The sequence below is a fragment of the Chionomys nivalis genome, chromosome 15 (genome assembly GCF_950005125.1).
Source record: "Chionomys nivalis chromosome 15, mChiNiv1.1, whole genome shotgun sequence".
In the NCBI taxonomy this organism is placed as follows: domain Eukaryota; kingdom Metazoa; phylum Chordata; class Mammalia; order Rodentia; family Cricetidae; genus Chionomys; species Chionomys nivalis.
Window position 1 is genome coordinate 42,970,530 of NC_080100.1, and position 17,614 is coordinate 42,988,143.

The following is a 17,614-nucleotide window of genomic DNA, read 5'->3' on the forward strand; positions in this document are numbered from 1 at the left end:
AATGAGTCAAGCCCCAAAATGGGTTTTGCAAGATGATCTAGGATGGATATTATGCACTATCTGCTTCTATCAGTAGGTTGTTGGTTACTGTGTCTTCTTTACCTCTTTTCTGTTCTTCCCGGGAACTCAATGCATTGTGTACAATAAGAACTTTATATTAATTGAATCTGAAAACTAAAGCAATGTGTTTTGGGTTTACTATGTTAGGCACTAAGTTAAACACCGAGAATTCAAAGCATACCTTGTATGTTATCTGTGTATTTATCCAGAGCTTATCATCGGCCCTTTGGACTGTAAATATGTGAGCAGAAGACACAGGTGAAACAGAATATGCAGTCATTGTATTCCCTTCAGTAGACAGAACAACTACAACTATTACCTAAATTTTCATCTTTACCCCATGAAACTTTTCTTCTCTACATATCTTTCTGTCAACTGGTTTGCATGTCTGAAAGTAGATCAGCGACATTAAGTTATTAGGCAACAAGTAACCTGAAGTGAAAATAAGTTACTGGTTCTTAGGTGTAATAAGAAAACTCTAACAAAGTTATTAAACATTTAGGTGCCACTAATAGTATTGTTACTTTGAGAGCAATGTTACTCTTGAGAACCGTTGCCTATAGTTGCATACATATGAATATGAATGCATTTAAATGCATTTCCAGCTACCTGAAGTTTTGTTTCTGTAAGTCAATCAATAAGACAAAAATTGCTCAAGCAAAGCAAAATGAGACAAAAAGTATAGGTGGAGTTTTCCTATCCCACAGTCACTCTCACATAAACAAACTTAGGCTTATATTAATTATAAATGCTTGACCAATAGCCTAGGCTTATTACTAACTAGCTCTTATACTTTATTTTTGCTCTGCCACGTGGTAGTACCTTTATTATCATGGCATATTCATCTCCTTCTCCTTCTGTGTCTGTCTGGTGACTCCATACTCTGCCCTTCTTCTTCCCATCATTCTCCTCATCTGGTTCTCCTATCTAATCTTATTCTGTCCAGCTTCCTTATTAAATGAATCATGGTGATATATATTCACAAAGTGTAAAAGAATATTCCACAGCAAAAAAGTCTGCAAAAATATCCTTGAGTTTATTTTGAATTGGTCAACTACTGTCAGGCATGCCATGGAGTGTGGTTATTATACCCATTGAGACTCGACTGGGGAGAAGTGATTCTTTTTCTTTGCCAGCAAGTATTGGTTACAGATTCTTCTTGATTAGGGGTGGGAGCTCGTGTCTACTTCTTGCTCTCAGTGCTGGGACCCAGTGTAAGCCTGTGCGTGCTGCCCTAATCTTTTTGAGTTTGTACATGCATCGGTTATGTCTGGAAGGAACTGTTTTCTTGGAGTCACCCACCACCTTTGGCTTTTAAAATCTTTCCCCCTTCTTCCCCACATAGATCCCTGAGCCGTAAGCGGAGGGATTTGATGGAGTCATCCCACTGAGGACTGAGTGCTCCAAAGGCTCTCAGCCTCTCCACATTGTCCAGTTGTAGGTCTCGTGTTAGTTCCCATCTACAGCAAGAAGCAGCTTCTCTGCTGGTGGCAGAGTGAGACACTGGTCCACAGTCAGATGTATAACAAACCATCCTTGACTGCTCCCTTGCCAGAGCTATTCAGTCCCACTTTCCAACAAAGCACATTGGTTTTCTGACCAGTACCTCCCTGTGATCTGTAGTACTGCTTCCAAACAATTGTCTTTCCCTTGTCTATACTAGCAGCTTCCTAACAGATCCCCTGGCTCTTGTCCCAGACAGAGGCTTGCATCCCACTGACCACAGAACAGCTTAGAAACATCTCTGCCATGTCCTTCCCTTCTGTGAAGCAGGGGATGAATAAATGTTTCTTGCCTGACTTAGTCAAGCAGTGGGCAGTGGTTCTGACCATGATGGGCTTAGGCAGAGAAAACCCACATTACAAGAAAACCTTAATGCATGTGAATAATCTGCTCTTGACTTAAACATCCATATTGTGTTCAATATTTGTTCTTCATTCACCGGCCTGCAGTGAGCACCATACTGTTTTGCCAGAGACACCACCACTGTCAGCTAATCAAAGGTAGTCCTTGGTTATTTAGGGTCTAAACAGCTGCCCAGGTTTAATTAACATTCCACAATTATCTCTGGAAAGGAGCCAGTTTTGGAGACAGGTGTCTAAGTAACAGGCAGATCTCTGACTTTCCTTCGCATCACCTGCTACTGTCCAGTGGGATCCACTCCAAGTTTACTGGCGACTTGAACTGTGATTTCACGTGGCTTATTCTGCTGGAGGTTCCTGTTTAAATTTTACAAGGGCCCGCTCTGCCGGCCATTCATCCTGTAAGGAGGCCCTAGGTTTGGTCCTGTGCAGTCTGCTCTTAAGGATGTAAGCCAGTGGCCATGTGTTGCGAGGACCCTCAAAGCCATCAGAAAACACCACACTGATTGTTACGGTGCGAAATGTCACAGCTCATTTGAGGGGATCATCAAGTAATGAGAACGAGGATTCAGAGGAGGGGCGTACGCTTTGATCCACCAGGAGTTTCAAATGGCAGTGGTCATTAATTCTTGGATTCCCTCTGTTCTTATGGAAAATTGAGGCATCAGAAACTGTCATTTTGTGAATGGATAGCTCTTAAAAGCACATTAATAATCTATAGTGGGTAAAGCATATGCCTTTTAAAAAGATTTGCAGCTTGCTTCTCTGTGGCGAAGACACATGACTTCTCCAGCCTAATTACAAAGCAGTCAAACAATTTAATTAATCTGGAAATCGCTTTCTTCACAATAACTGCCTCTAAAATGAGGCACCCCGTGTAGTGCCTGTAGGTAAAGCAAGGCTCCGACACAGTGCTTGCATCTTAGCCGCGCCTCTGCCTTTTGGGCATCTTGGTGTTAATTACCTATTCAATGCCTGACCACTGTGAAGGCTTACTTCATCAGGTCAGAGCATCAGCGGGGATACTGGCAGTCCATAAAGTGTCCGAGCACTCCAACATCCAAGAGCCCGCAAATCCCTGGAGCAGCAGGACGTGAGTTACAAGCAAGGGCTGCACATATGGGCAGAGAATTAACTGGCACCAGTTTCTGCTCGAGAGTCTCTCAGGTATTGCTTTGCAGATGGGCGGATGAATGCGGAGAGCGGGGCTGCGCAGAGTGAAGGTCATGTGGAGGACTCCAGTTTCAGTCCCTCTAGCTCGCTCTTCTCAACCTGCACCGTCCTTGTGTTCAGCGGAGAGGACTGCACAGAACGCAGATGACATGAATTCTAACCCCAAATTCATAGCAGTGTGCATTGCTGTTGAACAAAATAGTATGGCTAAATCTTGAGAGGCCAAAAAGAAGTCCGTTTTTACTTCAGATAAGAATTGAAACCTTCCATGCTTGACTTCCGTAACTCTAGCATGCGAATCTTACCATTTCTCCCCAGGGACAATTGAATTTTTGTTCGGTGCAGGACTTAGACATCTATACCCTTTCCTGTTTTAGTGCCAGAACCCACCCACCTCTCAAGATTCGCTATTACTCCGGCTGTTCCGCCATGTCATCCTGCCAGTCCATCCAGAGTGGCGACACAGTGTTCACTCTCTGTGTTCTCTCCTTTTCTGGGCTTGTTTCTAACATGTCACCATCACTCTTGGTTTGCCCACAGAAATTCTTTCTCTTGACCTTACATGTGCCGGTCCAGCTCCTTCTCCTTTGCTGCATCCAAGCATCTCTACAGCCTGCCACTACCTAACACCAATAAACAGAGTTCCTCAGCCATTTTGTGTACCCCTCTGTATTTTCTTCAGCTAGAGAGCTTGTCTCTGGGACTGCCTTAATATTTGCAGTGTTTCTGACTGAGCTGTTTCTAATTCCCAGAAGTTTCCACCTACTGTCTTACTTGAAGCTTGCTGAACTGCCCTGGGACTTAGTACCTGTCTTTCTCTAATACCTTATAAAGCCTTATAGAATGTCGGTGATAGTCCAGTCAGAACAGCATCCCAAGTCTTTCTGTACAACCCAGCAAACCTTGTCAGTGTTGTCAAAACATGGATAGACTTTGTGTACCGCTGTGGTCCCCAAACGTCACATCACTTACTGATGCTGTCATTTTAGTTTGTTGACGTTCACTCTGTGATGTTCACACATTGACAAAAAGGCGCAGTAACTCCACTCAGAACAGTCTAGTTCTTAAGCGACACATGACTTTTGTGAATGGTATCGACATGTCTGTTCAGCTTTTCAGCCTGCATCTGCAGAATTGTGCAGATGGCCCTTGAGGTTGAAGATGAAAGAGCCTAGGGTTTAGGTTTATGGCAGTGAAAGAGAGAGAAGGAAAACGAAACTTCAGTGGTACCTGGAAAGGCAGCCCAGGGGGCGAGATCAAGTCTGGGGAAGGCTACTGGCAGCTTTGTATTAGTATTGGCAGCTTTGATTTCTTTGCAGGACAGGTTTGATCAGTCCTCTGTGTCTGTCTGTCTCTGTCCTCAAACTGAAAGATCATCACGTGCTATAAAATATTTTATAAAATTGTACCTGGCTTCCTAGGGCTCAGTCATTTTCAGTTTATCCCTCAGTTCTTCCCCCATCTCCATTTTGTAAAAACTATTGAATAGGCTCCTTGTTTTCCCTCGGCACATTTGAACCCCAGCTTTAGTGTTTTCTGCACAGAGAAGACAGGCTAGGGATTGGGCCAGATTCCCCCGATCTTACTTTATTCTTGTGAATGAGGCAGAAAGAATTGTTGTCAGAAGGTCTTGGCTTCAAGTAAGCCATTGTTTTTGTTACAACTAATAATTTACTGGTAGTTTGTTCCCCATGGTGTACAAGCAACATGAATATACTCCCCAAACTTAAAAGAAAAGAAAAACAACCTCTCTCCAGTGATTCCAGGCATTAGATTATCCCCCTTAGGAAGCAAGGGCTTTTAGCCATCTTGAAATTATTGAGCGCTTTTACAGAATGCAGCGAGCGGTACACAAGCTAAATTAGGAGTGGGAGAAGGAGTGCTGTTGAGAGAAATCAAAATAAGTTAATTTGCTGTGCAGATAAACAGACAAAATGAATCCTGGATTACTGGACAGCAAAAGCAGAATCCATTCCTCCAGGGGCCCCGGGAGCAGCAGATGCACAGACATGATAAATTTCACTGTGGCAGGGAAACCGCTCCTTGCTTGGCTCTCTATAAAGAAATGGCTTCTCAGCGCTTCCCGTTGAATGGCTTTGATTGTGCTGTCATAAAGTTAATAGCATCTGCTGAAGACAACACTATAAAATTTGCAACCTTAAGTTAATTGAAAAATTTCAGTGGCCAATGTAGCCAGTCTAAGAAGTCCTCAAGGTAGCACTAAACTTCCCCTCCTCGAGGTGTTGGGCTGTTCTTTTAGCACACTAATAGCAAATTGTTTACCTTTCCAGCTGGGCAGGACTTGAAACTGGAGGTCGGTATTCCTTCCAGCTGGTTACAGTGGTCACTCATCACTGAGGAGCCCGTGATGGATGGGGCAGTGACCTTGCTGTTGAGGGGTGAAAGGCATCTATCTCTCCGTGATCTATTTGTCCACTTTTCAAGAAACCAATAGGGCTACTTTGCAGCCTTTTCTCACCTCCTTACTGAAACCAGCTCCTTTCCCAAGTGGTTCCCCGGCAACGCTGTGCCTCTAATTAAATATGCAGGGGGAAGCAGTGTGGTCTGGAGTGTCCTGAACTAGCCCTCGCCAGCTGCCTGCCTAGCCCTGTCAATGATCAGCAGCAGGTTGAGTGGGCTAATGGAGAAAGTAACAAGCCCCAGGGGTGCTGCCCTCCTTCCTGTGAGCAATCAGTGCTCATCTTCTTCTGTGGGGGACTTGAGAGACACTTGCTGCTGTCTCCGCCTGGCCAAGGCTTTTAGCGTCTGCCTGGCCAGTCACATTCCAGCTGCTTAGAGACACAGAGATTGCTGAAGAAAATATTGACAAGGGTAATCCTGCCAGGTTCTTACAGCAGTGCTAAGATAGAGCCTGGGACATTTTAGACAGAGGTCCAGATGGCTGGGTTCTCCCTCATACTTTATGACTAATTTTGACACATCAATCATATAAATGTATACTTTGAAGCCTTTATATTCAAGACTTCTTTTTCTTCTCTGCCAAATAAAAAACATGAACTCAACATCTATCCAAGTGTTAACATCTGAACGCACAATACAAAACATATATGTATTCATTATTCTACAGACCAAAATACTTGGGTTATTAAAGATCCAGAGGACTGGAGCCAGCCATAGTGCTGATTTGTACTTTTCGTATGTCTTGCCCAGTTGGGAAGCTGTGCTGGAACTAACTCAGTGAGTGCCCTTCCCCCCTCCCACCTCTCCTGCTTCCCAGATTCCTTGCTCCAGGCAAAGCTAAAACATTGTTAGAGGAAATGACATTTTGTGGGACTGTAAAGAAGCTGATTACCAAGAAGATTCTGGATGTGGATAAAGGTAGGAAAACAGAGTGAGATTATTCATGTCTCCTTTGCTCTCCACAGGAAATAGCCCGCAAGACAGTCCAAGGAATTTCTCCCCCAGTGCCTCAGCCCATTTCTCCTTCGCAAGGAGGTAAGGACTGCATATGGGTAGGACAATAAACTGGTTCCCAGGGGATCCCATTTCTGCTCTCTCCCTCCCAAACACTGCTGTCCCACAACTCTTCCAGGGTTCTGTCTTGGGAGATTCTTTTCCTTCTCACATAAAGCTTCTCCTACCAAAAGACCGTGCTAGCTAGAACACACCTGCTTTGCAGTTGTCTTGAAGATTTCTGCCGTGGGGATAGAGTTGGAGGGTGCCTCTCTTGGTCCTTAGCTGAATGTGAGCCCCAGTGATGACGTGGAGGTCCTTCTCTGTGTTTTCTTCCATCTGTAGAGCATGCCTTATGCACGATTCAGCCTTAGCATATTTTTACTGAAATTCTTGAATAGTTGCTATACAGGCTCTATTTATCCATGTCCTGGTACAAGCTTTTGTTATTATCGTAAGTTGTACATTTTGTAAAACAGAGACCCTGATCACAAGGTATGAATTTGGAGGCATTAACCAGCAATTAAATTAAATGACAGATCTGAGATAAAGCAGTGTTTTGATCATTAGGATGTTTTCTGTGATCTTTTCTTTGGGGTGGGGTGGGGAGTCCCAAACAGGGTTTCTCTATGTAGTCCTGGCTGTCCTCGAACTCGCTCTGTAGACCAGGGTGGCCTTGAACTCAGAGATCTACCTGCCTCTGCCTTGGATTAAAGTGCTTGGATTAAAGGTGTGTTCTACTACTGCCCAGCACTCTCTTTCTATTAATATTGTTCTTAGAATTAGCAGCAAATGTTCAAGAGCTATGCCTCTGCTCTTGGGGAACTGAGTTAAGAGGAAGTGTTCTTACTTAGAAGAATCTAAAGCTTGCCAAGGCTGGTCCCCTGCTGTGGCCTCAGCAGTCTCTTCTGGATGCAGAATCAGTGTGTTTTCCTCAGACAGACATCCTGTCTCCACTTCCCCTTCAGTTCTCTCACATATGTGCTTTGGCTTCTCCACCCAGGAAAGAAAGAATGCAAAATGCCCCTTCAGGTCTCCAAACGATCAGAATCAATTTAATTTATGGTCTGGATGGCCCATCCATTTGGAAGAATTTCTCAGAGATTTTATTATACCCGAAAATGAATTCGAATAGTATTTACAGTATTACAGATCGTATAGGTATGTTTTTAAATGCATTTGTTCTTCTACACATTCCTAGTGCGCACACATGTCAGCAGGTGATAGATTTTATATCCTGAAATCCTAGGAAGATTTTCAGAACTCTATATGATAATTCAGATTCCAGCGGCATTCTCAGAATTCTGTATGATTAAGATTCTACTCGAAGTCCTAATCCAAGAAGACATGTTTGTCCTTCCATCACCACAGCCAGTTTCCATCATATGCTCAAGGCCTCGGTGTGTCCCACTGTGGGGAGGGTACAAGAGCAGTTAAGACACCATCTCAAGGAGCTTGCCGGGACCCATATGTGGATCTTAAGATCCAACCTTTTTTTTTTTTTTTAAATTAAGATTTTAACTATTATGCTACAAGAGAGATGCCAAGGCTGACTGGCCCTGGAAAGTCAGTCTGCCCAGTGACTATGAATTCATGATGGTTCGCTACTTTTCATGCGGAAGGGAGCTGTGCCAGTCAGTAAACAGGTGCCCTCTGTACTCCAAAACAGAGGGTGGGTGCATTCAATTCCCCCGCGTAATAAGTGAATGCAAATCTCACTGCAGTGTGTATTAAAACATGTCAGAAGCCACAGTCTCTTAATCCTGCCAGATTTATAAAAATGAAGAGCGTCTAATAATTAAGTGGGAGACCAGAGGACAGATGAATCTGGCTTCTGTGCTACAAAAACATGCGCAACCCCCCCAAGCATGTTAATTTTTGACAAATACACCATAAACCGTGACTGCAGATTACCACTGGAGCCCTCCAGTTAGTGCTGCAGGAGCTACCAGCTGGGGCTCCTTCCACACTCTTCAAAAAGTATTAGTTTCGATTAGGACATGAGCGATCGTTGTCTTACACTTTTGTTCAGGTAAATAGAGCCTTGTGTTCATTATGAGAATTCAGATGGACGCCTTCTACCTAACATCTGCCGACTCCTGCTGCTTAGAGACGGTTTCCCCTCTGGAAACCTAGGCCTTCCGCCTGGGTTCGCTATTGCCTCCCACTGGCTGTGTGTCACCCAACCTTTAAGAAGTAAAGCTAGTTTGAGATTCTTACATTCATTATTTTATAGATTAGCCCAGTCGAGGAAAGGTGGCCCTGTCTTTGAAATCATTTTGGGGTGAAGGCACAAAGGTTCAGCTTACTAATCTTCTCTGACCTTAAGTGTTCAACATTCTTCCTGCTCCACCCCTGGTAGCATAATAGTTCAATTATACACTGTAAAGTATGATGACACACGCTGCTACTTAATAAAAAGATCAAGGGTAAACCTATCAAGACAGGTTTTAACATACTGAATTTAATTAGAGAGAAAAATAATCATAGTGTTGTGTTCTATTTGGAATAAGGAAATATTTTACACACACACAAAGAGAGACAGAGACAGACAGACAGAGACAGACAGACAGAGACAGAGAGAGACACACAGAGAGATTGGTTTTGTTCAAGACATATTGTCCAAGCTGGCCTTGAACTCAGAGGTCTGCCTGCCTCTGCTTTCCAAGTGTTAGGATTAAAGATGTGCACCACAAACACCTGGCTCATATTGTTAATTACAGATTATATATAAAACCTAATTGAAAAATCTAAGGTCTCAAATATTCAAAAATCTAAAACCCTTAAATTTAAATTCTATTTCCCCCCCCCCCACATATGTGCATGTATGTTCACTCACGAGTGTGCCACAGCATATGTGGCTTCTAGGGATCATATGTGCTCAGGTTTGCATAGCAAATGTTTTTATTCATTGAGCCATCTCATTGGTCTCTGGATCTGAAACTTACTGGGAATCACTGAGATGTTCTAAGTAGCAATAGAATGCTCAGAAAAGCTGCAGATTTAGGATTGAGGATGTTCACTAGATTTGGAAATATCTTAAAAGAAACCATTCAGAAATTCTAAACCTAAAATGCTTCTGGTCCAAAGAATCTTCATCCAAAGATGAAGGATTCTCGGTCCATACCCTGAAGGGCCCATCTAGCTGTGAATTGCTTAACATTTTTGCTGAACAGTAAGATGGAGGTAATGTTGTACCATTGTCAGATGCTGGGCATCGGCACATTATAAATTGCCTTGGCTTTCATTGGCAGTCCAATGCCCTTCATTCAGCGTCTTCGTCGTCTTCTCACTACCCAGTTGCTCTTTGCCTGGCTAAACCTCACAACATATTTCTATAATATTATAGAAAATAAATTAGAAAAAGTTTGCCTTCTGACTTCAGGTTTTCAGATTGTTGGACACCAGCAACTCACTAGGGTAACCTCCTGTTAGCCTTACAACTCACTCGGGTAACCTCCTGTTAGCCTTACAACTCACTAGGGTAACCTCCTGTTAGCCTTACAACTCTTTGGAGCTGGAGCAGCTTTTAGTTGGTGACTGGTACAGTTTAATTTGACCCAACATTATCTAGACAAGTGTATCACCCCAGGTGACTATCATCACTAAACATACTAACCTGTTTTTTCTTCATACAGTTAAAATCGTCAGGCTGGTATCAGAGCATTCCACTCTTTCTTTATTGTGTAGTACCTGAATCTAAATGTTTTGTGAGTTGATTTCCCTTACCGTCCCCCATAATCTCTTTGTGCCCCGTGTCCTCATCAGATGGTTCCCTCTCTTACTTCTTTTACTTGATGCAACATTGAGACTTGCTCCCACAAAGAAAAGATTCTTTTCAAAAGAGCCTTGTTGATTTGGGAAGATGCAGATGTTGTCTTTGGGTGTTGCCTTATTGGGAGCTACTGAACAGAAAAGACAGCATTGTTAGTCAGATCCAAACAGTGCCTGTGTGATAGCTTCCTTGGAAAGGGGGCACTTTCTCCCCTCAGTAGTGCGTATAGCATATATAGTAACTTCTGATGTGCGGTTGTCATGGTAATGAGAACACAGTGGTCCTTTTGCTCCATTTGAGTAAACAGACACAGGCAACTTGGGGAACTTTATGAGACATAAATTATTTCTGGTCCATGGCTGTACCAAGAACTGAGCACATTCTTGTTTAAACATCTTCCGAGTTATATGTTTTCTGGACTAAGCAAATGTAATTTATGCTTCAGAACTAATAAGAACATGCCTCCTCTTGGAACTGTTCATCCATCTGAAATACGTCTGTGGATACCTGAGGGAAACGGAGTTAATGAATCACAAATCAAAATCATGGTGGGGGAAAATCTGTCCCTCCCTCTTTCCAGAGACAAGTTCCTGATAATTGCTATTAAATGGACTGAATAATTCTTTTCAAACCATATCCTCTTCTCTTCTAAATTAAAAATAGTTTTTAAAGATTTTAGTAGGTAGCTGAATAGAAGAGCTGCCTGTGTCCCATTTAACTGGTGGCTGTATCTTTTACATACATACTCTAATTATTTTCATCAGAAATAGTCAACATTTTCACTTGTGTAAAAGTCTTCTTAAACAAATATATGACTTAATTGCCCCAATTCCTTTTCTGTGGTATATTTATAAACATCTCATTTTGCTTCTTCTTCTTTTTTAAACATTTGATTCAATTGTTCTCCAATCATGACCACAGAAATGACAGGTAAATTTCACTAAAATTTATTGTAGTCCTTCTGTAATGTGTTTGCTTGACCTCCGTCTTGTTTCTGTGGATCGTTTGCTTTTACTGAAGGTAGCATCCATGGTAGCCTGTAAGACCTTCCTTTGACTCTCAGCTACAGTGGCAGTTTTCCATATCAGCATCTAACTGCAGTTTCTCCAACTCAAGTCTGTTGCCTTGGAGTTCTGTGATATCAACTTCCTTTGAATGTGTTTATGTTAGACCTTGTCCACTGTTGTTGCTCCCTCGGTAAATTAACAGGATTGTGAATTGCAGAGCGTCTCTGCATGATCCTGTGTCTAAGAATATAGTGGTGCTTCTTTTTGATAAAATGTTTTCCTGTTTTGCACCCTAAAAATTTTGCATGCGTCTGTTTCCCCAGTAACTTATGATACAGTATGATCTTATTTGAAAATTTGAATAAAGTTCTAGAATAACAGAAATCCCTGAAAATTTCTCTGCCCTTTGCCCTGCTGGCAATATTTCCACTGATAACCACTGCATAAATTCATTTTAGACCCCTGTGTGCCCCGACTCATACCTACAGTCCAGCTCGGAAGCCACCATTTAGCCTCCATTCAAGGGTGGAAGCCATTTTCTTGAAGGAATCTGACAGTTTGGTCTCTAAGACTGAGCAGGAGACTCAGTCTTAGCATTAGTTTCCATTATGAGTAGAAAATTTTCCTCCGGACTTTCAAGTGACTTGCCAGAGTCTTCTGCATGCTTAGACACTCTGCACGTGGCCTTTGCTCTAACAATATGAAGCCAGGCCATGTCAGAAAGCAGTCATTTTCCAAAACCCAAAACCGGAGTTTCAAGCTTTCTGACTGTAAAGTTATTTGTCATTTAGTATGAAGTAACCAGGAGCCCAGTGCTCTCTCCACCTGTTTACAATAAGGAAAGCTATACCCTTAGAAATAAGAGGTGGGCCACGAGCCTGCCCCAAGGTCTTACACACTGATGGCATGAAGACCCTGGTGAATATCATTGGCCAGTTGTCAGTTCCCTCATAGACCACGATCCCTCCTGTTTCTGCTTGTGCTGCTTTGAATCTGCTGAGTCTGACCATTGTAATTATCCCCCGTATTCATTTTGTCAAAGTGTATTAGTGAGAGATCAATACTATGGATCAACCCATTCACTTTCTACTTGTTTGGCTGTATTGATTCCATTTAAATAAAAGGCAACCTGCTGTATAATGTTTGTTTACCCTAACCGTGGCCAAGCATCCCCACATCCTCATAGACTATGTTGATGTCATTTGTTTGATTAGAGATACCGGAGTTCTCTGGGGTTCTCTGGTATCAGCTGTTCACCATTGGCCTAACTGAGCTTTGTCCCACAGGACGGACGGGCGTCGTTGGTCCCTGGCTTCTCTCCCCTCCTCAGGCTATGGGACAAATACACCAAGCTCCACGGTCTCTGTAAGTACCTGGGTTTTCTTTCCATCTCACAACTATAGAACTGGTCTGCAGTCTGTGTTTCTCTCAAAGTGTTTCCCAGTGGGAAGGCCAAGATGGAGCCCATTTTTCTGCCTCGGTATGGGATGGACTAACAAATGCCAGAAGGGCACACTGTTGCTGCAAGCTTCCAAACTATGGGGCATAAATTGTCCAAGGCCGGGGATGACATGTTTGGAGGAGAGTGAGAGCCTTCATTTTAATAGCATTGTGCAGTTTGGGGAAAAGAGCACAGTCTGGTGTCATTGCTTTCCTTCCATGCCAGGTGTATTCATGGTGAAGACCCCATTCAATTTCCATGGACTTGATCTTTTTCTGTGCGGTTAATATGAAAGCTTGTTTTGCTTTGTCTCTCCTTCAAAGGATGTCCCTCCCACCCTCCCCACACAATGTCATCAGTTTGTCAGTGCCCTAACAACTTTCAGAAAGGCAGGCAAAGAACTTAGTAAATCCATGGGAAGGGATAGAGAAAAAGGAGATTCTCGCCGGGAACAGCATTTCAAACCCAGGCCTGGCAGTTACTAGGAACGGTTCAGTAGATTAGATACAAGCATTTCTGGCTTAAGCTAGAGAGTGTCTGGAACCACAGGGCTTTGGTAATCAGGTGGTCATTGGGAAAGACCCAGGAGGTCCCATAGTATTCAGTGAATGCCTAATGAGGGGTTCTGACTGTCCTCAACCACCAACTCAGACTGTGTCCCCTAAGACTATAGAGCTTTTTCTGATTCAGTTCCTCCTCATTTTGTCAAAATCCATGGTTTGCTGTTCAGGGATGCCTACCCCCAGCATTGTGCTAAGCACGTAGCTACTGATTAATGCTCAAATTATAAGAAACTAAAACTTGCTAGATGAACTAATAAATATCAGAGCCTGTCTCCCTTCCCCCTCCCCGGGGCCTTCACGTTTGTGTTTCCAGAAGCCCTAGTGTAATGTTGGATTTCTGGGCACCTCTTAAACCAAATTGCTAACATCTGCTGGGCTCGCTTTACGCCCCCTTAGAGTAGTGCACGGTGATAGGTCATTTATTTTCCTGTCTTCCTTCTCACTTTGTTGTGCTAGGCAAGTTTCCTGTCCATTTGCGTCATTTTTTTTTTTTTTTGAGCACACCTCTAACAGTTCTGAGTAGGTTCCGTGGCACACCAGCTTTACATGGGTAAAACCCTGGGTGTTATCAGTGGGTAAAATTGTTACTAAGTACCACTGAGCTTTTTACTTGACCATTATAGCAGTGGCCATCACTGGTTATTTCAGATGTGAAAATGTGGGAATTGATTGCCAAAAATGAGTGATAGAGCTGACTCCGCGCAGAGTAATTTAAGACGGAGTAAGCACTGTCCCTCCCTAGACCCTGGGTGCCTGTCACTGGGACCATGCCACAAGTAAACAGAGTGCTCATTCTTTGTTCTGTGACTTCCTTATGTACATCCACACATTTATTTTAGCTTTTATTAAATTATAGTCATTTAATACTACAAGCTAAAATTCATGGGTTTTGACTTTATTCTCAACTTTATCACCTTGCATCGCCTTCAGTCAATGGTAATAACAGCTCAGGTGACAAATCTGTCTTTCGCATGGAAAATAGGAGAGTGCAGATGCACCTTTTCCTAGTAATCGTGTTATCACTTTCTTGACGTGAGTGAGTAAAGGGTGAGGAGGGTACATTGAATCAGACCATTGGATCTAAATAATTTTTTAACTTATGTTTTCATAAGTGTTATAAAATAGGCACTAGTTGAGCTTTCCAAAGCATCTGGGCTCGTTGCATGCTGGCAGTATATTCTGTGATATTGCTGCTGGTTTTTTTCATCATTTTATGTATCAGAAATCTGAAGCAGAGAAAATTATTTGAGGGGCTGTTTACTCGTCCCATTATCTTATCTATACAAGTACAGCAAGTGGTCCAGACCCTAATGTCATGGTTCTTTTTAGACCATGTGAGTGGTATTTCTTTGCTTTGTGGGTGATCTGCATGAGGACAAATGTCTCTAAAGATCAAATGTCTAAAAGAAACTCTGAGACCATTTTTACACACACACACACATGTGCACACACACCAAGGCATTTCTAATAGCTTTTCTCTTACACATTTATGATTTATGTATTGATGGAGGTGGGAGGCAATTATAGGTCTCAAATTCCCATTTCTTCGTTCACAATGAAATTTTAGTTTCCATAATTTTTCTTTTCGCCCAAAGCAAGGACTGTTGGATCTGGCCTGTGTGCGCTGTGGCGGAGATTGGGCAGCTTTTCTCTTCCTTCATTTCTAGAATGGACAATGGAAAGCTACAAAGCTTCTGTGTCAGTTTCTGTCCTTACCTTCAAATATCAGCACAGCTGTGTCTGCTGGTGACTTAGACGTTCTGCTTTCCCACTCCCCAGCTGAATCACTCATGCAAGTCTCATTAACTATTGGTCATTTCGCCTATCAAAAATGTACTTTTTTTTAAACGAAAAGGAATATAGGTTCTATACAGATAAAACTAGAAGCCTTTTCAAATGCAATTCAAAAGTTCACAAATAATTGTGTTGTTAGCTGAACTCCAGACCCATTCATGCTGAAATGTAAATGTTATAATATCTTTTGGCTATTACAGAGACTTCAGAATTGCCAAGTGTGAAAAATGTTATGTTCCAAAATTAGACAGATTTTTGTCATATACAGTTAGTCTGTTCCTCCCAGAGAACATTTAGTATTGTCAGTTCTTTTAGTGTGAAATTTGGCCGTGAAAATTAATTTGTGGAACTTCTGTATGCTAATATTCACATCATAATTTTTAATTTTGAAATAAGCAATATGGAATTGCAGTAGTGGGGAGATATTTCTCACCAGATAAATTATTTTTCACTGAGGGAAAGAATGAAAATAAGATTTTTCATACCCATAAATATGAGGTATGGCTGTTAAGTCATATTCTTTTAGTAATAACAAGTAGGAATTTATGCATGCATATAAGGACTAGTCTTCACAAAGTGGTTATCTCGAGAGATGAGATGTTTGAGTGATGTCATTATGTAGAAAATGTATTTGAAGTCTAATTGCATGGAGGAGTAGCAGCAGTTTTTAGTGTAAATTTTCATTCTTTGAGAGTGGCTTTGATTTGTGGTGTAGTCAAAAGTCATATGCAAACTGGTTAATGAAACACACTAGCCCCACACTGGGAGAAATAGGAAGCAGCGAAACAGTATATTGGAAAACTTCTATATTGTTTTGGCATTCTTCTAAAAGTGCTGAGCCAAGGAGGCTTTGTTCAATAGAGGTATCTTCTCAATACGGACACGAGAGTCAGGTGTGGTGGTGCATGTTTGTAGTTCCAGCTTCTTCCGAGGCTGAGGCAGGAGGATCATTTGAAATCAGGGTAGCCAGCCTAGGTGGCACAGTGAAAGACTCTCTCTCTCTCTCTCTCTCTCTCTCTCTCTCTCTCTCTCTCTCTCTCTCTCTCTCTCTCTCTCTCTCTCTCACACACACACACACAGAGAGAGAGAGAAATACTGAGCCTGCTGCATTTGAAAATTAGCTTTCACTTTCAGAAAGACAGCCTGACCGCTGCCCTGTACACAATAGCCCATCAGCCACAGAACCAGCAAGTCATAATCCAGGATATCAGTATTTCCGTAGCAACCTGAGTCAACATCCATACTAAGTGGACTGAATATCCTTCACGAGTCCCTCTCTGCTCAGATGGTGCTTTGCTACCCAGAGTGACTGCTGTAAACTTAGTGGGTTTGTAGACAGAAATAAGTGTGGACGCAGATTTACCTAAGAAGATACAGATAAGGTGTGTGTGTGTGTGTGTGTGTGTGTGAGAGAGAGAGAGAGAGAGAGAGAGAGAGAGAGAGAGAGAGAGTTTGCATACTGTTTTTAGTTCTCTCCCTCTCTGTCTCTCTCAAGTGTATACATTCTGTTTATTTTTAGTTCTCCCACTCCGCCCCCTCCCTCTTGGATATGTGGGTGTGTGTGGGTGTTGGGTTTGGGCTCTTCCTGTGCTAGGGATTGGGCCTGGGGCCTGTTGCCTGGTACAAGTGAACTAACTATTCCACCACTGAGCTGTGTCCTCAGCCCCCTGTATAAATTTCTCCCATTTTTCATTTTGTTAATTTCCTTATCTTTGCGGTTACCACCTCTGCTTCTTGATGTTTACAATTCTTTGCCCAACTTTCTGAATTGATTTAGTTCATATGTTTTATTCCTTTTCTCATAGTGGAAGTATTTTAGGAGTGCCTGTTTTCCCTGAATATAGCTTTGGTTTATCTCATAATTTTTTCTAGTGTTCTCATTTTTATGGTTTATAAAATAATCTCATTACATTATAAAAATCCCTGTCTATCTTACTGTAGACTTAGCGGGGCATTTTATAATTTCAAGGTGCAGGGCTGTTTTCAGCTCTGGTCATTAATTCCAAGTACCATTGCACTGTGGTGCTTCAGTATTCGGTATTTATGGAGGGCGACTCTTGTAAGGACAGTCTTTTTGTCTTTTTTTTTTTTTTAAATGTCTATTTATTTATTATGTATACAATAGTCTGTCTGTGTGTATGCTTGCAGGCCAGAAGAGGACACCAGACCTCATTACAGATGGTTGTGAGCCACCATGTGGTTGCTGGGAATTGAACTCAGGACCTTTGGAAGAGCAGGCAATGCTCTTAACCTCTGAGCCATCTCTCCAGCCCCTGTTTTGTTTTGTTTTGAACTCTGCTTGAACTGACATTTTTCAAATGAGTACCTTTCAAAAAAGTATGCTTATTCTAGCTGTGTTTCCTTGTATTCCAAATTTCTCAACATCTTTTATTAGCATTGATTTACTGAGTTTATCACTCCTAAAACCCAAAACCAACAGTTCCTTCATTGCACAGTTGCCAAAGTCAGGTTCTTTAAAAATCTTCTATTTTTAGCTACTTGCTTTCTCCATCACATTCCAGATG

The 17,614-nt window shown here is 42.2% G+C and overlaps 1 protein-coding gene across 11 annotated transcripts in view; it reads left to right on the forward strand.

Annotated features, from left to right (window-relative positions):
• Mast4 (microtubule associated serine/threonine kinase family member 4) overlaps positions 1–17,614 on the forward strand; it is a 593,745-nt gene that overhangs the window by 510,451 nt on the left and 65,680 nt on the right. For all 11 annotated transcript variants that reach the window (XM_057790139.1, XM_057790141.1, XM_057790140.1 and 8 more), the window contains 2 exons: positions 6,482–6,551; positions 12,578–12,656. In XM_057790139.1, the coding sequence (XP_057646122.1) occupies positions 6,482–6,551; positions 12,578–12,656 (149 nt within the window). The remainder of the gene's footprint in view (positions 1–6,481; positions 6,552–12,577; positions 12,657–17,614) is intronic.